Source organism: Euprymna scolopes, chromosome 4 (genome assembly GCF_053919585.1).
Source record: "Euprymna scolopes isolate OS-2025 chromosome 4, ASM5391958v1, whole genome shotgun sequence".
In the NCBI taxonomy this organism is placed as follows: domain Eukaryota; kingdom Metazoa; phylum Mollusca; class Cephalopoda; order Sepiida; family Sepiolidae; genus Euprymna; species Euprymna scolopes.
The window spans coordinates 62,779,137-62,797,656 of NC_136485.1; the positions used below are offsets into that span (position 1 = coordinate 62,779,137).

Sequence of the window (18,520 nt, forward strand, 5' to 3'; positions counted from 1 at the left end):
CCAAAATAAAGGAGTTATCAAAAGTTAAAATTTGAACGCAATCTTACTACAACTATCCATTTTTGTAAATTGGTTTGTGATATTACTCAAATTCCAGGCATAACTAATACAACACTCCTTAGCAAAATTGGACTTTATTCATACACCAGTCTGATACACTAATTCCAATTTGTCTAACAAATGCTTTTTTTATTATGTGCCAAACAATTTACCTTTGGCTCCATAATACACCTCAGTCTCTGACAATACTTCTCCATTGGAATCAAATATCTTTTCTTAGAGCATTCTTTTGCAATCTTCAATCTGTAGTTACTGGGGAGGGCATATCTGGAGAATTGGATGAGTATGGAAGAAGTTCAAAGTGAAAGTAGTATTGATATTGTTGTGATCAACTTGTGACATGGTGCATTGTCTTGGTGAAAGAACACTTCTTCATTTGTGACCATTTGGAAACAATTTCTTCCTTCGAAACACTACTGTTATATAATGGTTGCTATTGATGATTTTTCTTTTCTCAAGGTAATTGATGAACAAAATCTGCACATCCCAAAAACTTGCATGTTGATCTTTGCATCTTTGATTGCTTTCAATTAAAGAAGCTTAACTTCCCAAACAGCAAGTGTGTTCCAAAAAGAGGCTTCTTAACTCCCTAACAGCAAGGGTGTTCTGAAAAGAGGCTTCTTAACTCCTACGCAAATTCGATGACTTAAAAGTTTTATTACCCCCCCCCCCCCGAAAGTAACAACAATAGAGCAACAATTACCAAAGAAGCACAGCTGCACAGCTTTGTAAAATATCAGGTCACAGTGCTGCACCATTTTGTGCCACGAAAAAAATATTCATACATGTTTTTGGTGATAGCATTAACGAAAGTGAATGAATCGAATTTATTAAATATTAATTTTTTAAATTATTGTATTGTTCTTTTGCTTCACCGTTCTTCATGTGAATAAACTCAATTCAGAGCATGTGCTTTGTAGTATTACTTGTTCCTCAATTGTTTTTTTCCCTATTGGTAGGAAATGTTCTAGACCATCCTCTACATTAAAAGCAAACAAGAAAGATCATATAAAACCGACTTATTAAATATAACCTGCTTTGTGGCAGAATAACAGTTTCATTAAAAGCAGAATGTATTGTATATTCTATTTAAAAGGTGGATATTATTCTATTAATAACAAGAACAGCTGTAGTTTTATTAATCATCCTTCTGCTAGTAGGACAAAATGTGTGCTGGCAAAATTCTTTTACAATGAATTATCATATATATTTAATAATTTTGCTATTCTAATATTTCACCTGATATTTGGTTGTTTTGTTTTATAGCAGATCAACCCTTTCCATGTTATTTAGTTCCAAATACAGCAATTTCTTTTCAGTTACTATGTTTTTTTTTAAATATTTATTCATGGTGTTTGGTTTGGTTGTTTTGCAGAGTAAATTTTTTTGATTTTGCAGAACATGATAGTTTTTCAAAAGGGAAAGAAAAAACAATAACATCAATGTTTGATGCCTTTTAGGTCAGGAAGCCAGTATCTTAAGACTGGCTGATCTGGAAGCGCTAGGTTGATATTTGTAAGGGGATTAGAAATAAAAATGTTTTATATAATAATTTATATATTTTGGAATTTTTATTGAGTAGGTTAATGAAATTCTATAACTACTTATTTGAGAGGAATATTTCAGAACTCAATTTTATATTTGATGACAATGTATTTTATAAAATTTTATCCATAAAAGATAAAGGCAGATTTCATTTTCTATATAAATATTTGTACCGTCCTTAGTACATACATTATTATTAGGTATGGACAAAAATGGCGGAAGAAAACAGACCCCTATGCCTCTTAAAAGAGACTTATCATGATTATTTGTTTTAGTTTACACTTTATATACATTTATGTAAAAAATCATTGTCTAAATTTCAAGTTCAAATAAATCAAAGTTAAAAATCCCTGGAGTTTTTTTTTTTAATGCTATTTCAACAATAATTAGTAAATTAAAATCTTAAGATACCAAATTAAAGAAACTAAAAAACGATTTACCATACAAAAAAAAAACTGTCTTGTTGAAAATGTAAACATGAATAAAACTGATTTTTAAAAGTATGGATTACAATAATTTTAGTAAAAGGTAATTTTTGTTTATATAAAAAATTTTCACTAAACTTAAAAAAAAAAAAAATAATGGGTTGAGTATATTCTGTAATAGTTAATAGATACTGAAAATTTCATTAAAATTGGTTGATTTCCTGAATTTTGGTGAATTTTTAAGTGAAGGGAGGAGCAAAAATGTTTGTTTTAGGGATCGGCCATTAATTTTGCCAGTACCTAATTATTACCTTTCACATCTATTTAAATAAATTAAAAAAAAAGAGATTGTCCAATTGTTAACTTAAAAATACAAAAACATAATTTTCAGATTATCCGGTGTCACTGGAGTGTCAAGCATCAAGATTTTACCCATTTAAGAAATTTTTCAAAAATGGAATAAGATGCCATAAATAGAATTTTCCTGTTAACTTGGATGACATTTGCTTAATATGAAGAATATTAACTGACAAGTATTTTTACAACAAAAAGACAGCAAGATAAACAACTGGAATTTGCATAGAGTTCAGTTTAAAGAATATTTTATCGGTAAGTATTCACTCTATTTAAAAGAGTCTACGACAATTGTAAATGCTTGTACAAAAAAGTCTGGAAAGTTATCGAAGGAACCTCATATGAGCACTAAGTTTGTTTTAGACTATTCTGCGCGTCTATACGACTGCTACCATGAAGGTCACCTGATGGACATGTCAGAGCATGCAAATATTACCAGATCATATTCTGATGGTTTTGAAGAACCAGTGAGAAAGTGGATAAGATTTTATCTTAACTTCTGCATCTGCACAAAACGAGTGTCGTTAATTTCCTACAGAAAAACGCATCTTCTAATGTTTCTCAGAATGATTCAAGCGACAAACAATTCTGAAACCAACAACAAATATTTCACCATTACAAATTGCATGGACATATTTTAATAGCTTTCATAAATCCTGTTAAAAAAAATACAAAAAACAGCAGATTTTCATTCCTTTACAAATTTTGGTTCTGAATTTACAAAAAATTTAATTAACTTTGAAAAAAAATCTCATGTTTACATTACAAACAACATTAATACTTCTGTCAGATTGATATATACTCAACTAGAAAAATACCCGCACCAGGGTGGATAAAAATAATTCCCTGAACAAAAGATTTCACTTAAGAAAATTAAAATCAAGATATAATTATACTAAACCTTATGTCTCATTCCAACTTTAAAAATGTCTCAAATTTAAGGCAATGTTGCTTAATTGATGCCCTATGACTATGAATCAAATACAATGCAAATCTGAAATATTTGAATTTTCAAATGGGATGCTGAGCATATATCACCTAAAAACCTTTTAAAATATTCTAAAGAAACTTAAATTTGGGAATTGTTCATTAATTGATGTATCTAATACCTATTATTAAAATTTTACAGAAATCAGAAGTACTTGAATACACAAAGTGTCTCCGCCTTGTACATATAACCAACATTACCCACTCTTATGCCTAAGTCGTGCTTCAAAATTCATAATGATAGGTTAAGAGTTAATTGTGTACACACAAATATATAAACATATACATGCACCTAACTTTATATTGAGATTAGATCTCTTAGCGATACATCTAAAGGAGTAGCTAATCATACATATATTGAAACAATGGCACAATGCATATTTTTATATTAGAAATTAAATGTTGTCTTGGGTGGAGATATACAGCAAGTTGGAGAGCTTAGAGAAAAATAATTCAATATTATGGAATCTTGTCTGATAATTTTATTCACATATACAGTGTTCCAAGTAAAATTGTGATTTTAAGAATTTAAAATCATTTCATTAAATTTTTGTATCTTTAAAACAAAATTATAGTAAGTTCTAATTTTCATTTTTAGCTAAATTAATATCAGTATTTTTTTTTTTTTTTTTTTTTTTTTACTTCAAGCATTCGAAATAAAATCACATTTAACTTTTCTTTACACTAAATATGTATCAGTGACAAATAGTATTCAGTGGACATCTTCAATGAACAATATTTTTTTTCTTCTTGACTGGAATTAGATTTTTTTTTTTTTTTTTTTAGATATCAGTGTATATATTATTTTTTTCATGCAGCAGATATGAACTTTTTTTAAACTGCAGATTGATTGTGGACATATTTTGCAGGGAGTGTTGAGTATTTAAGCTAGACATTTTTAATCATTCAGTAGAGAGGGTTTGATTTGGTTGTTTTGTTTTATGGCATATCAACCATTTTTGGGTTATTTCATGCTGAATCTGTAATCTTGGGGGAAAAGTTGTTTATGTTTGAAGTTCTTCATATCATTAAATATGTATTCATAGTGTTTGGTTTGGTTAATTTGTAGAAGGAAATTATTTTTGTTTTTGACTTTGCAGAACATGATTGAGTTTTGCAAACGGAAAGGAAAAAACATCAATGTTTGGTGCATTTTTAAGTCAGAAAGTCAGCATCTTCAAACAGTCTTATCTGATAGCCAGAGTCAGTTGAGAGAATATGGGATATATAGCTGACATTTTAGCGCAACATGATTTAAGAAAAAAAAAAAAATCAGAGGGGAAAGGACACAAAAAATATTGAAGAAGGAAGTAAATATTAGTCAAAGATGGTGTGTTTATTCACTTTTTTTTTTAATCAATATATTTTTCTACAATTTCATAGCATGTTCTTACCTCCAATATTTAACATAATACTTAGCCGATATGTTGTCAAATGCTGGTGGTGGTTGCAACCATGCTATCACTGCTTGCTGTTGCGTTGCTTGGACTAGGTTCAGGAAGCTGCTGCCAATCCTCACATCTAGGTACATCACTTTCAAGATTCAAAGCAAGATCTTTTCATCCCATATGCACTGCCATCTTGCATGGCAGGGATATATTATTGTGGTTAGTGAATTTAGTATTGTTATAATTGCTAATATTTTTACTCCTAGTATTATTTGTTCTTTTCTACATCCTTCATATTTTTGTTTTTTTTATTATTTTGATGTATTATTTTATTATTATTACTAGCAGGCCATCCGGTTGTAAAATACCCATTAATATTATATTTTAATTCATACAGAAAATCAGACATGTATCATATTTAGACAAGTATGGTGTTTTTTCTAGACAGTTCATTTCTTGTAAGAAAAAAAAAAAAGAAATACCCAAGCTCAGATTGAAACCAAAACCAAAAGACAGTGAGTCAAGTATGATAACCATTACACCAGCTTGACACTACCTTTACAACGTGTTTTCAAAACGTCTTTTTCTTAACATAAAGAAGCTGTCATGTTTCACAGCTGTGCATGTGTATTCATGAAACAGTTGAAAACAGATAAAAATCCGACGACTCCATGTACCAATTTTTCAATTTTGACTCCTTAGCAACCATTTTTTAGGATGAAAACCAATTAAAAAATTTCCACATGTCTTATTATCCTACCAAATTGCAAGTCTGTAGATCAAAAATTCGTTAAGTATGTCCTCACACACACACATTCTCACTTTTATAGATATAGATTATTATTAGTAGTAGTTTTAGTATTTTTATTATTAGTAGTAGTAGTTTTAATATTTTTATTCTTTTTTGTTCTATTAATACTAGTCTGATTATTTCTACTAATGTCCGTATTAGTTACAATTATCATGCTTGTCTTACTGTTATTAATATTAGTATTAATATTGTTTCATTTCTTAACAGTATCTTTAATATTTTTTATTTTCTTAGTTATTACTTTTATTGCTATGGTTCTATTGGTATCATTATAAATAGTGTTATCAGTAGCATCATTATTATTTGCATTATAGTTTTCTTAGTATTACTATTATCATTAATATCAATATTACTTTTTATTTTAACTAGCTGGGAGGGGGTGTCTTGCCGGATCACAAAATATACTTATATTTTAATTCATGCAGATTTCATATTTATTATTACAGAGCTAATTCTGTTGTTATATTGTACCTGATACAGAGTACTGATTTCAAAAGTTTAAAAATAAAATGACTTGGGTGCTATCAGCTAGAATCGAAACTAAAACATTTAGTGTTCTAGCCATATCTCATACCGATGTAGCTATGAAGAGAGAGGCAAGCAAGATTTAATATTAAACGACTTGAAGAAATTGATTGAATTTGGGCATGCACAGAAAGTAAATATGTCGGCAGGTTGAAATGAAGTTTGCATTTCAACTTGCTGACATTATGTACACGCTATTCATCCATCCAAACAAAGATTTTACTCATTATAAACTATTCTTAGTGTATGATTAATATTTCCTGTTAATTTCAGTGTCATGCGACCAATAGTTTAAGAGTTTGTCAATTAAATATTTACACACTGACACATTAGTATTGCATTTGTTATTATTGATTTTCATATTAATATTACTAACATTAATTCTAATTTGGACATTGAATTTTCGTCACTATGAATTTCCGGGCAATGCCAGGACACGGGTAGGCTAGTTGTTTATATAGTAAATTAAAAAAATGAATTCAATAAATATTTTGGTAAGTATTGTCTTCTGTTCTATTACTTTGTTACTTTACTGAACCTGTTTTGAATTACCAGAAAAGTTTGGTTTGAAATATAATTTCGATTGTCTCCCCATTTTCCTTACTGAAACTCTTCTTAAAATGAAAACAAAAAAATACTTTGTTAAAGTGTACCCGCGCCACAAAGTGTAACATTTCTTCTGTCCTTAATCGGTGAAGAAAAAAAATCCTCCAAGATGGAGGCAATTTAAATTTTTATCACAATCCAAACTGCCTCTTTTCAACATATAAAAAAAAAAAAACCGACCTTGTGTCTAACTTTACCATTGTGAGAAGTCAAGAAAATAGAAACTGGCCTTATTGTAATTAAACAAAGAAAAACAGTACATGTTTACAACTTAGTAAAAGTCTAGGTTCTCCTGTAGGAGACGTCTCTTTGAATTACTTTCTCTTTTTCTAGCTCACTTGCACCCATTTTGAATTTGTAGCAGCAGGCCAATATCAATGGACTTTTTTTTTCTACAAAAACGGCCATTAACAATGTTTGGTTTATTTATTTTTTAATTTAACATATTTCAAACTTAAAAATTTTTTTTTTTTTTTCATTATTGCATTTTTACCCCAAACAAATGTATCTATCTGGGGCATCACTTTCAGGGATACTAGGTAGGGAGCTGAGCAGCAAGATTTCTTTACATTACACTTGAATTTCTGCATGCCAGTACAGTCCGAGAAGCAGGAACCCGGAAGGGAATTCCAAAGTCTAGCAGTCTTAGGGAAGAAACTATTAGAGTAGAAGGCTTTCTTACGTCTAAGGATTTCTATTGTATAGGGGTGGGATTTTGCTGCCTGTCGGATGTGTCGGGAGTATTTATGTCGAGGAAGGACAAGGTTTTGTAGTTTGTCTGAGCATCTACCATTAAAATACTTGTAAAACAGGCAGAGGGATGCAAGATTTCGTGGTTGAAGCCTAGCTGATATATCAGGACCTATTAGCTTGGTGACTCTTTTGGGCCCAGTATAAAAGGGAGAGACTAGTAGTCACAGATATAAATTATCACACAATAAAAAAAAAAATCATTTTTATTTTGAATTATTTAATCAAGATGCCATTTTTACTTGATTACCAAACTTAAAGTTATTTTTTCATGGTATTTTGAAGACAGTTTTTACGATATTTTTATTAAATTGTTAGGTGATTTACTAGAATAACTTTTTAAATTTAGCAATCAAATAAAAAATGGAATTTTTTACTTGATTAAATAATTCAAAATAAGGAAAAATGGTTTTGTTTTAATTTATTTTTATTGTGCAATAATTTATATCAGTTTGAAATATGTCAACATTAAAAAACAAAAACATTGTTGATGACCGTTTTGGTAGAAAAAAAAAAATCCACTGATATTGGTACTGTTGCTACGAATTCGGAATAGGGGCATGTAAGCGAAAAAAGGAGAAAGTAGTTTTGGGGGACGTCTCTTGTAGGAGAACCAAAGTCTATTATAATGCTGGACAGGGAATCGATATTCTTTTGAACAATTTAAACAGTTTTTTTTGGGTTTTTTTAGTAAGAAAAAAATACACTTCATTAAGCCAACTACTAACCCTAAGTCCAGGTTAGTGTATTACTATGTACATGTAAAATGAATGCCGATGCTCTAGGTGTATCAGAATTTTTGACACCCCTAACACGAAACTGCGAATAAAATATAAAAAAACTGGTAATTTCTGTTAAAAGTGGGTTGTTTATTTTCTTTATGGATTATACTTCCAAAATAAATTAATAAAGTTGTTTTAAAAGTAATAGAAATATTTTTTATTTTTTAAACAACTGTAATGAAATTAATTGAATTTTACGAGCTCAATATTTTTCAATTTTTAAACTTTAGAAATCTATCAAAATTTTTATACTGATTCAATTTTTACGATATTTTCAGTGTCAATGTGAAATTTTATGCTCTTTCCAATAAACCGAATATATTATTTTAGACAAACGTTTTTTTTTAAATTCACGCCCCCTCCCATTTTCAAGTGTCTATTAAAAAGTAAATAATTAATTTACTCAAAGTTTTATATATCACAAATTGAAGATAAAAGATCAATAAATAATATATTCAAATTTTAAAAAAAAAAAGTGTTTTTTTTAGAAATTTACCTGTAAAGTCTGAAGTTTAAAACCTTTTTTTTTTTTTTTTTTTTTTTAAAAACCACGTTGTTTTTTCTTTTGTTATTTTTTTTTAATGAAACCTTGGTCTTTGCTCCTTTAATTGGAAAAAAAATTAGGGCTTGAATTACATTTTTCGAGTAGTTATAAGCTTGGAAAGACAGGGGGTCGAATGATTTCACGCCTCCCATTTTGAAATGTCTATTAAAAAGTAAATAATTAATTCACTCACCAAAGTGTTATATATCACAAATTGAAGATAAATGATCAATAAATAATATATTCAAATTTAAAACAAAACAAAAAAGTAGTGTTTTTTTAGAAATTTACCTGTAAAGTCCGAAGTTTAAAACCTTTAAAAAAAAAAAAAAAAAAAAAACACGTTGTTTGTTTTTGTTTTGTTTTTTTAATGAAACCTTGGTCCTTGCTCCTTTAATTAAAAAAAATTAGGGCTTGAATTACATTTTTCGAGGAGTTATAAGCTTGGAAAGACGGGGTGGACATTCAATATTTTTCACGAAATTTCTGACACACCTACCGTTGCTCAAAATGAATAAACATTTTGACCCCTCCCTTTACTTAACAATTTACGAAGAATCCGGAAATTAATCAATTTTGATGAAATTTTCAGTATTTTTATCAAATAATGATCACGGAATATATTGAATCCATTATTTTTATTTAAATAATAGTGGAAATGTATTATTTTGTTTAAACAAAAAATACCATTACTAAAGTTAAAGGTTTCAGTAGTAAAAAAAAAAAAAAAAAAAAAAAGTTAATTTATTTTTGCTTTTTTATGAAAATAAAGCATCGTAAATTATAACAATTAAAAAAAAATTAATTTTTACATGAACATTACGATAAAAGCCCCTAAAGTCTGTATTAATGAATTCGATATAATTCAAAGAAAAATTAATTTCTCGAACTACCGGTATTATCATTGAATTCAGCATTGTTTATTTAATATTTTCACACACAAAAAAAATTATAATAGCAAAAAATATTTCTACTTTTTTTTTTTTAAAATTACAGGTTTCGCATAATTTTATATGTAAGATTTTAATATTTCCCTTGCTTGAGTAAATGTAAAACTTTCGGCATAACATAATTTTTATATAATATTTGCCGATAATTTTTAAAAAATTAATTTAAAAACAGGAACATAGAAAAATAATTTTAAAAAATGGTAAAAATGATACAAACGTTCAGGATAGATATGTACGGATACACGTCTGGGCGGGGGGGGGGGGAGAAATCCAGCACCCCCTCCCTCTTTTTTTATTACATGACGTCATTCTCAGACAGCTTTTCGACTGTCTCAGATTTTATGCTTCTATATAATCCGGGTTTACAAAATTACCGTTTGTCGGGCTTTTGCGAACGGCAGAATAATCACTCGGTTTTTGGGCTAATTAAGGTATTTTTTGTACAAACAAGGTGTTTTTTTTTTTTTTAATTATTTAATTCAATATCTTAGGACTTTACTAATTATCATTGAAATAGACCAAGAAAATTAATATTTATCCTTTAAAGTATTTTTACAATGAATTTATTTAACTTCAAAATTTATCTGAATTGTTTAGCTCGCCGTAAAAACATTTTTCATAACTTTTTTCACGTGTACACATATTTTTTTTTTTTTTCCTTTTGGAAATTAACTTTAGTCTTTAATCTTTCAAATACAATCAAAAAGTAGTCGGAAACCTACAAAAAAATTATGATAAATCGACTTTCCTAACTAGGTCCCCTATCTTTATTCGTCCATTTTTGCCCTACATGTATTGCCGTCTCGGCCTTAGTGATTGAGTTATAGATTTCGCAGTGGCATAATAAACTTCCTTTAAGTTAATAGCATATTTATGCCTTCTCTAAATAAATACACATACTGGTACAGAAAGAATGGAATGAGAAAAGGTTTAGTTCGACAAAAATTCCCAAAGAAGGTCGGAGGTTACATTAATCGAAATATGAATACAACGACCAAACTGAAAACTAATCAACTCCTACCAAAAACATTCCGAAACCTATTTTTTTTCTCGTTTCCATCAGGCACGAAGAGGGCGGTGTCGTTGTATAACAATCTTAAAGTGGAACTGAATATAGCAAGCGTCATCGTTTGCAAAGTTTTAAAAACAAAACAAAAAAATTAACTAATAATCATGGAGCTAGAAAACAAAAAAAAATTTAAGTGGATTTATTTTTATATATAAAAAATGAGAATAACAAACAGAATATAACTTCCGTTGTGCACGTTGTCAGCGTCCCAAATTCTCCTTCCAAACAGAGACGTCATTCTATACGATTATTCGATTTGCAGTTTTAAGATTTCATCTAACAAAATAATCCAGCTTATACACACACGGTACTTATAAAGAATACGAACTGTGCTATTAGATAAATCAAGTTACATTCAATTTTTACTGTATCTTTTATTAAATTGTTAGATGAAAGTATAAAATAGTTACATAACGCCATATTCATGTCAAGAATAGGTTTCTAAATGTTATTCCAGCACGGCCCGTATTCTGCATGCGGTCTAATCACACAGGAGCTACAGCGAAACAGTGCGCGGATGACTGATATATAACAAATTTTGGGTTTGTATTACTGTACACAGATTCGAAAAAGTTGTCAAAAAACAAATATATAACAAATAAATGTTATCAAAGGCAACATAAATTATTTTTCTACCAAACTGGATATATTTTTCGTGTTTTTATTCAATGTAACATGTTTATTCAGCTTGAAAACCATACAGTGTTTACCGATGTATTGGAAAATTCAAGATGGCGCCTCACTCCCTCTTTAACACGGTAAGTTTGGGAAAAGATGTTATAAATAAAAAAAACTAGAAAAAAATACTATTAAAAACCCGCCGAATATATGTCAAGCTATGTCACGGTAACATATATTGAGCGAGTTTTTAACAGTATTTTATCCAGTTATTTATTTATAACACCTTTTCCCAAACTTACCGTGTTAAAGAGGGAGTGAGGCGAGGCGCCATTTTACATTTTCCAATACATCGGTAAACACTATGTTTTTCGAGCTGAATAAACATGTTACATTGAATAAAAACACGAAAAATATATCCAGTTACGTAGAAAAGTAACTTATCTTGCCTTTGATAACACTTATTTGTTATATATTTGTTTTTTTGACAACTTTTTTCGAATCTATGTGTACAGTAATACAAACCCCAAATTTAACTTTCGATGGATTATCGTGTCTATTTATTTCCCACGACAATAGTCACCAAGTCGGTTCTTAATATGGAGAAAATCAAAAATCAGAATTTTAGTCTTTCACTAACTGAGGAGATAAAAATTGGAGTGTAGTGTCAAAAATAGACACTTTGACAAATTTATTCATTTAAAAAAATGATACATTTATCGAAAGACAAATTAGGCACAAGGCCATTCAAAAGTGCGAGGAAAGGAGTGGAGGGGGGCATGATCATGCTTGTCACTGTACCTAAGATTCATCTATCATTTTCCTAGCTAGAATCCTCAGTCACCATAATACCACATTCACTCCAGGTGTCGCCCTACTTAAGACGAAAAGGGCAAGGAATAGATTAGTTAGGTTTTATTTATTTATTTTATTTTTTTTTTTTTAGCTTTGAAGATTCCTCCCAAAAAGTAATATAATTCTGACTGGCGGAACTACTTTTTGCAAAACTTATTTTTCATTTAGCGGTGACGGTGAAACTTCTACAAAACACTTAGCAAAACAAAATACCAAGTTCTTAAAAAGAAAATCAAATATTTATTACATCAAAAACTAGGTTCTTATTTAGAATTCAACTTTTTAAAAAATACAGAAATCCTTATGATGTAGTGACGTCCCTAAAATCACGTAAATTGATCAATTTTTTTTTTAACTAAGCAAAATCAGATTTTATTACGTAGCTTGGCGCTATTGTTTTGATCCGCCATTTTCGATAAATAAGGCGTAGAGAATTCGCCATATCGAGATCAAAATCAGCCTTATAATGGATAAAAAAAAATCGCCAAAAATCAATAATTTTCTATAAACAAAAAACTATTTGATCAATTTACGTAATTTTTGGAATATAACACCTTCGTTCTATGACGAACACATACATCATAAAGTTGTTTTTTAGTCTTTATTTTGGTTCTAATTAAGTCGAATTCTATATAAGAAACCCCCAAATGTAATTTTTAAACTACAAATCAAACAGTTGTATATATATATAAAAAGAATTTAGGACACTGAAAACGTACTGAAACAAATAGGGGGTGGGTCAGTTGGGTCACAGGTAGTTAGAATTCATTTTCATATTCACAAAGTTAACAAACCGAAAAAAAAGTTTGACAGGTTTTTATGCGAGGTTGAACCTAAAACACTCAGTAATAAGAGTGAAACTAAAAAAAAAATTAAGAAACCCAGCGGACAGAATCGAAATTATTAAACGTGGAACAGTTTAGAAGTGTTTTTTTTTAAGTGTTAGTCTAGGGGGCGGGTACTTCGAGTAGAGCAACGAAAGCTGCCAAATACAGAAAGTGGAGGGATGCAAAGACGAAAAAAAGAAAAAAAAAAAAAAAAAAGAGAGGGGAAGTCAGTCAATAACAGGGTCAGCATTTTTCCTAACCTTAAAAAGCGTGAGAGAAGAGGCCACAAAGAAAACAAAACCACAAGTGTTTTTAAAGTATTAATATTGCTAAAGGGTTGGAGAGGGCGAGGCTTGGCCTCTCAATAGTTATGTGAAATGGAGAGTTTGTGTTTCCAAATAGGAGTGCTCGATTAATAAATCGGGTAAAATAGAAAATATCCATTTCATCATGCTGCAGTATAAAAATCTAGTTTTTTTTTGGGGGGGGATAATCAAATTGTTGAAAAATTAACAAATAATCAAATCAAATGCAGTAACAAACAATGGTATTTATGCAGAATACGGATTACGCTGAAATATTAACGTTATTTAGAAAGCCGTTCTTAACACGAAGAAAGGACGACGTTTTTGTAACTTTTCTGTACCTAGCAATTTAAACAAAAGGTATCGTAAAAATTTAGATACTTATGCAGAGAAGGAAGGAACCGTGCCATTTTTAAATAGTATTTTCACATTTAAATTCAATTCTGTATTTCAGCGTGGTCTGTATTCTGCACAAGAATCAGTTATTGCATTTGATTTGTTAAAAATTAATCAAATTGTTAGTTATTTGCCTTCAATTCCGTATACTTTGTTTATTAAATTGTTAGATGAAAGTACAGAATAGTTACAAAACACCCATTCCATTTGGGTTTCTAAATAATAACGTTATTTGAACACGGTACCTTCTCTGCATAAGTACCAAAATTGAACTAAACTTGAAAAAACAAAATAAAATAAGATAAAGCACCGTCCGTATTCTGCAGAAGTACCCAAATAATTTTTTTACGACCTGCCCCAACGTAGTATAAACACCCCTAACTTCCCCATGTTAAGAACGGCTTTCGGAATACCTCCCCATGTTAGGAACGGCTTTCGGAATACCTCCCCATGTTAGGAACGGCTTTCGAGGTTGGGGTGTGTATTTATTCCGAAAGCCGTTCTTAACATGGGGAAGTTGGGAGTGTTAATACTACGCTGGGTCAGTTCGTAAAAAAAAAAAAAAAAAATACCTGATTTTTCTTCATGTATTAACGAGTTACCACCTATAAAGGCTCAGAGGCCACTCAAGGATAGTTAATGAGCTTGTCAAGAAGACAGCAAAACAAAAACGTAAGTTGATAACAATGGTTGAAACTGACCCAAAATTAAATTATATAAGAGGAAGGACGACTGAACAAGAATTTGTTAACATTAGACTTGAAAACGAAATGCCTAATGGTAAATAATAAAACCGCCAAAAGATATCGGGCCTAAAATAATTTTTTTTTTGGGGGGGGGGGCGGTAATGAAGTGGTCACTTTCTATTTTACCATAAATCGATTGTCATTTTGGTACTCCATGCAGTCCATGCACTGATCCGCGCTGAAATAATAACGTTATTATTTAAAAATTCATTCTTAACATGGGAAGGGGAGGGTGTTTTGTACCTATTCTGTACAATTGAATAAAAAACATAAAATTTTAATTAAACGTGGAAATACGATTTAAAAAATAGCGCGGATCACTCTCTACATTAGCAACGTCATTTTATATTTTAACGGGTCAGAGTGCTTCCTCGTCAGAGCACAGACTTTTTTCAATCCCACTTTTCGACACTTTTGTCAAATGTCTCATCGTGGGAGAGAAATACCTTAGATTAAACGATAACATTTGTAAAAAAAATTTCCCTGATCAATTTACTCTCTCCCTTTCTAGGTGTTAAGGATGGGGTTATAGTCAGTAATGAATCAACTTTAATCATTTGGTCAATGTGCGCTGGCTGTGGTTGTCCAACCTGCAAAGGGTGTTTATTTCGAAAGCCGTTCTTAACATGGGGAGGTTGAAAAAATGTATTTCGGAATAAACACCCTCAACCTCCCCATGTTAATGGCTTTCGGAATAAACAACCTTTGCAGGTTGGACAACCATCATTTTTGCTGAAATAAGACTTTGAAACATATTCTTAACATAAGAGGGGGGGGTCTAACTGTACTTTCACCTTTATACCATTGTAAGCTTCCTAAACTTTAAATTCCTCAATACAAGGAGTTTAACTCCTTAGGAGTTACTAAGAACTTTAAAGCCAAAAATTACTTTATATTCGACAGAATGAATGCTTTAAAATTCCTTTCACATTTCAAATGATCACGAAGTAATTTTGGGGTGCTTAGGCACTTACCGCGCTAGTTTTAAATAGTATTTTCAAGTTAACTTCAAGTTTCACGATATCTTTATTATTATTAAATTGTTAGGAGGAAGTACAGAATAGTTACAAAACACCCTCCCTTTTCCAGTGTTAAGAATGGCTCTCAAAATAATATTTCAGTACGGTAACATAAATGCATAAGTATCAATTTTTGTTTTTCAGCAATTAAAACAAAACAGGTTTTATAGGGATTTGTTTACAAAAATATTGAAATGCATTCTAGCGATTAAAGTTCGTAATTTAATTTTTTAAATACGATTTTTTTTAAGTTGCTTTAGTGAGTAACGTAGAAGCGAGGAATACAGCCACATGAATAGTTGTCTCGTAATTATATTGATATAGCAAAAAGATAATTAGTTTTGTGACAGGTGTAAATTGAACTGAGAAGACGTCATTGTGAAAAAAAAATAAAATAAAATCTTATTAATAGCAAATATCAGAAGTTTAAAAGTTGTATCGTTTAAAGTAGAAAGAAAATATCAGCATTAAATAAAATATCACATAGAGGTATTTAAAATGGTCTTCTGTAATATATATATACGAGCTGTAAACAAAAACATTAAGACGAATGAAACTGCCGTTTTCCCCCAACAAACGAAGAAACCGCCTCCTTTTTTTTTTTTTTTTTATTTTTTTTTTTGTACGTGTTTTGAAAGCGACGCAGCAAAACGACGACTTTCTTCCATTAAAAAAACACGAAACACAAGATTAAAAAAAATCTACACAAAAGATTTCAATTAATAAAAATATCTTCAACATTACCTCACTGGCATCAGCAAATAAATCATCTTCATCTTTGATGCTGTAATATTCCTCAAACGGGGGAGGTTCTCTGTCGTCCGACATCTTTGTACGTCACGTGAGTACCCACAATGCAAAGCAACTGACGGTCTCTACCGGTGTAACTATAATAAAGTTCCATCTGTTTTTTTTTTTTACCCTCCCAATCGGTGCCAAATATTCATCTGGTAAATGTTGTTATAATCGACATAGGCATTTCGGGTTTTTATTACTGTACACATAGATTCGAAAAAGTTGTCAAAAAACAAATATATAACAAATAAATGTTATCAAAGGCAAGATAAGTTACTTTTCTACCTAACTGGATAATTTTCTAGTGTTTTTATTTAATGTAACATGTTTATTCAGCTCGAAAAACATGTGTTCACCGATGTATTGGAAAATGTAAAATGGCGCCCGACTCTCTCTCTCTTTGAGACGGTAAGTTTGGGAAAAGGAGTTAAAAATAAAAAAAACATACAAAATAAAAACCCACCGAATATGTCAGCCTATGTTACGGTAACCTATATTGAGCGAGTTTCTAACAGTATTTTGTCTATTTTTTTTATTTATAACTCCTTTTTTCAAAACTTACCGTCTCAAAGAGAGAGTTGGGCACCATTTTAATTTTTCCAATACGTCGGTAAACACTGTATGTTTTTCGAACTGAATAAACATGTTACATTAAATAAAAACACTAGAAAATTATCTAGTTAGGTAGAAAAGTAACTTATCTTGCCTTTGATAACATTTATTTTTTGACAACTTTTTCGAATCTATGTGTACAGTAATACAAACCCGGCATTTCTTACTACAGACAACAAACCGGAAAAAGTGATCAAGAAAAAATATATAGCAAATAAATGTTATCAAAGGCAAAATAAGTTAACCTTCTACCTAGCTGGATAAGTTTTATGTTTTAACTTATTTTAAAACATTTATTCTGCTCAAAAAATAAAAAAATAAGTAGTATCGAGGGTTAAGTGAGAACAAAAAAAAAATGGCCAAAATAATAGTGTTAGATCTGTGGAGTCTGAGTAATAGCTCAAAAATAAAAAAAAATTGAGCAAAATACTGTTAGAATCCTACCCAATAAATGCCACAATAACCTTTGTTGGGTTGATTTCTATCAGTATTTTGTTTTATTTTCGATTTTTTAGTCATTATCGAGACTCTGAAGGTAACAACCTCATACTCGCCATTTTGTTGTCGTTCTAAGTGAGCAACGCGGCACTACTTGTATTTCGAATTTCAATAAATGCAAAATAAGTTAAAATATGAAAAAAGGTTATCCAGATAGGTAGAAGAGTAAATTGTCTAGCTTTTAGTAACATTTATTTACACTTATTAGCAAGCCACTCGGCATTGCTCGGTTGTAAAGTATACTTAAATATATTGATATATTGGGAACAAATTCGATTTTGCTATTAGCTGGAAAAAATAGCTACATAGAGGTTAAAATTGGAAAAATTGGAAATTGGCAAGTGTAATGTAATTTACTTTGTATCCTCCACACATGTGCAAATATACATTTATATGTTTAACAGCATTAATTTTTATCCATCTGTCCTTAGGCCATATGACAGTGAATACCACTGGAGAGCTAAATGTTTTGGTTTTGATTCTAGCTGATGGCATCAAAGTCATATTTAAAAAAAACTTTTGAAATCACTACTATATATTCAGTACAATAAAAATCAATAGAGAATAGGGCCTATAATAATAAATACGAAATTTGCATAAAATAAAATAAAATCTAATTTGTTTCCCATATATCAAGCTTCAAGTCTGTAGACCAAAAATTGATAGAGTAGTTTGGTAGAGACAGTTTCACACACACACACACACACACACACAAACACACACACACACGCAAGGTCATATATATTTCTGTAGAAATATATTCTCTTATAATATATACCAATCCTTATTTAAGAAGCTCAATGTAATTAAAGAGCAATATAGTGAATGAATGACAAAAAACTATATTCCAAAGTTCATGATGTTGATCATTTTATAATTTATTCCTTTTATTCAATTGACATTTACAATTCTTAACAGTATCTGTTTCGTAGCACAAAAACAATCACGAAACAGATACTGTCAAGAATTGTAAATGTCAACTGAATTAAAGGAATAAATTATAAGATGGTGAAAATCATGAACTTTTGGAATATAAACCTTTGTCATTCATTC

At 30.1% G+C, this 18,520-nt stretch overlaps 1 protein-coding gene across 7 annotated transcripts in view; it reads right to left on the reverse strand.

Moving 5' to 3' along the window:
• Positions 1-16,462, reverse strand: part of LOC145267882 (sorting nexin-2-like) — a 148,916-nt gene extending 132,454 nt beyond the window's left edge. For all 7 annotated transcript variants that reach the window (XM_080123339.1, XM_080123337.1, XM_080123338.1 and 4 more), the window contains exon 1: positions 16,307-16,462. In XM_080123339.1, coding sequence (XP_079979465.1) covers positions 16,307-16,390 — 84 coding nt within the window. In that variant the 5' untranslated portion in view covers positions 16,391-16,462. The remainder of the gene's footprint in view (positions 1-16,306) is intronic.
• Between the last annotated feature and the right edge of the window lie 2,058 nt (positions 16,463-18,520).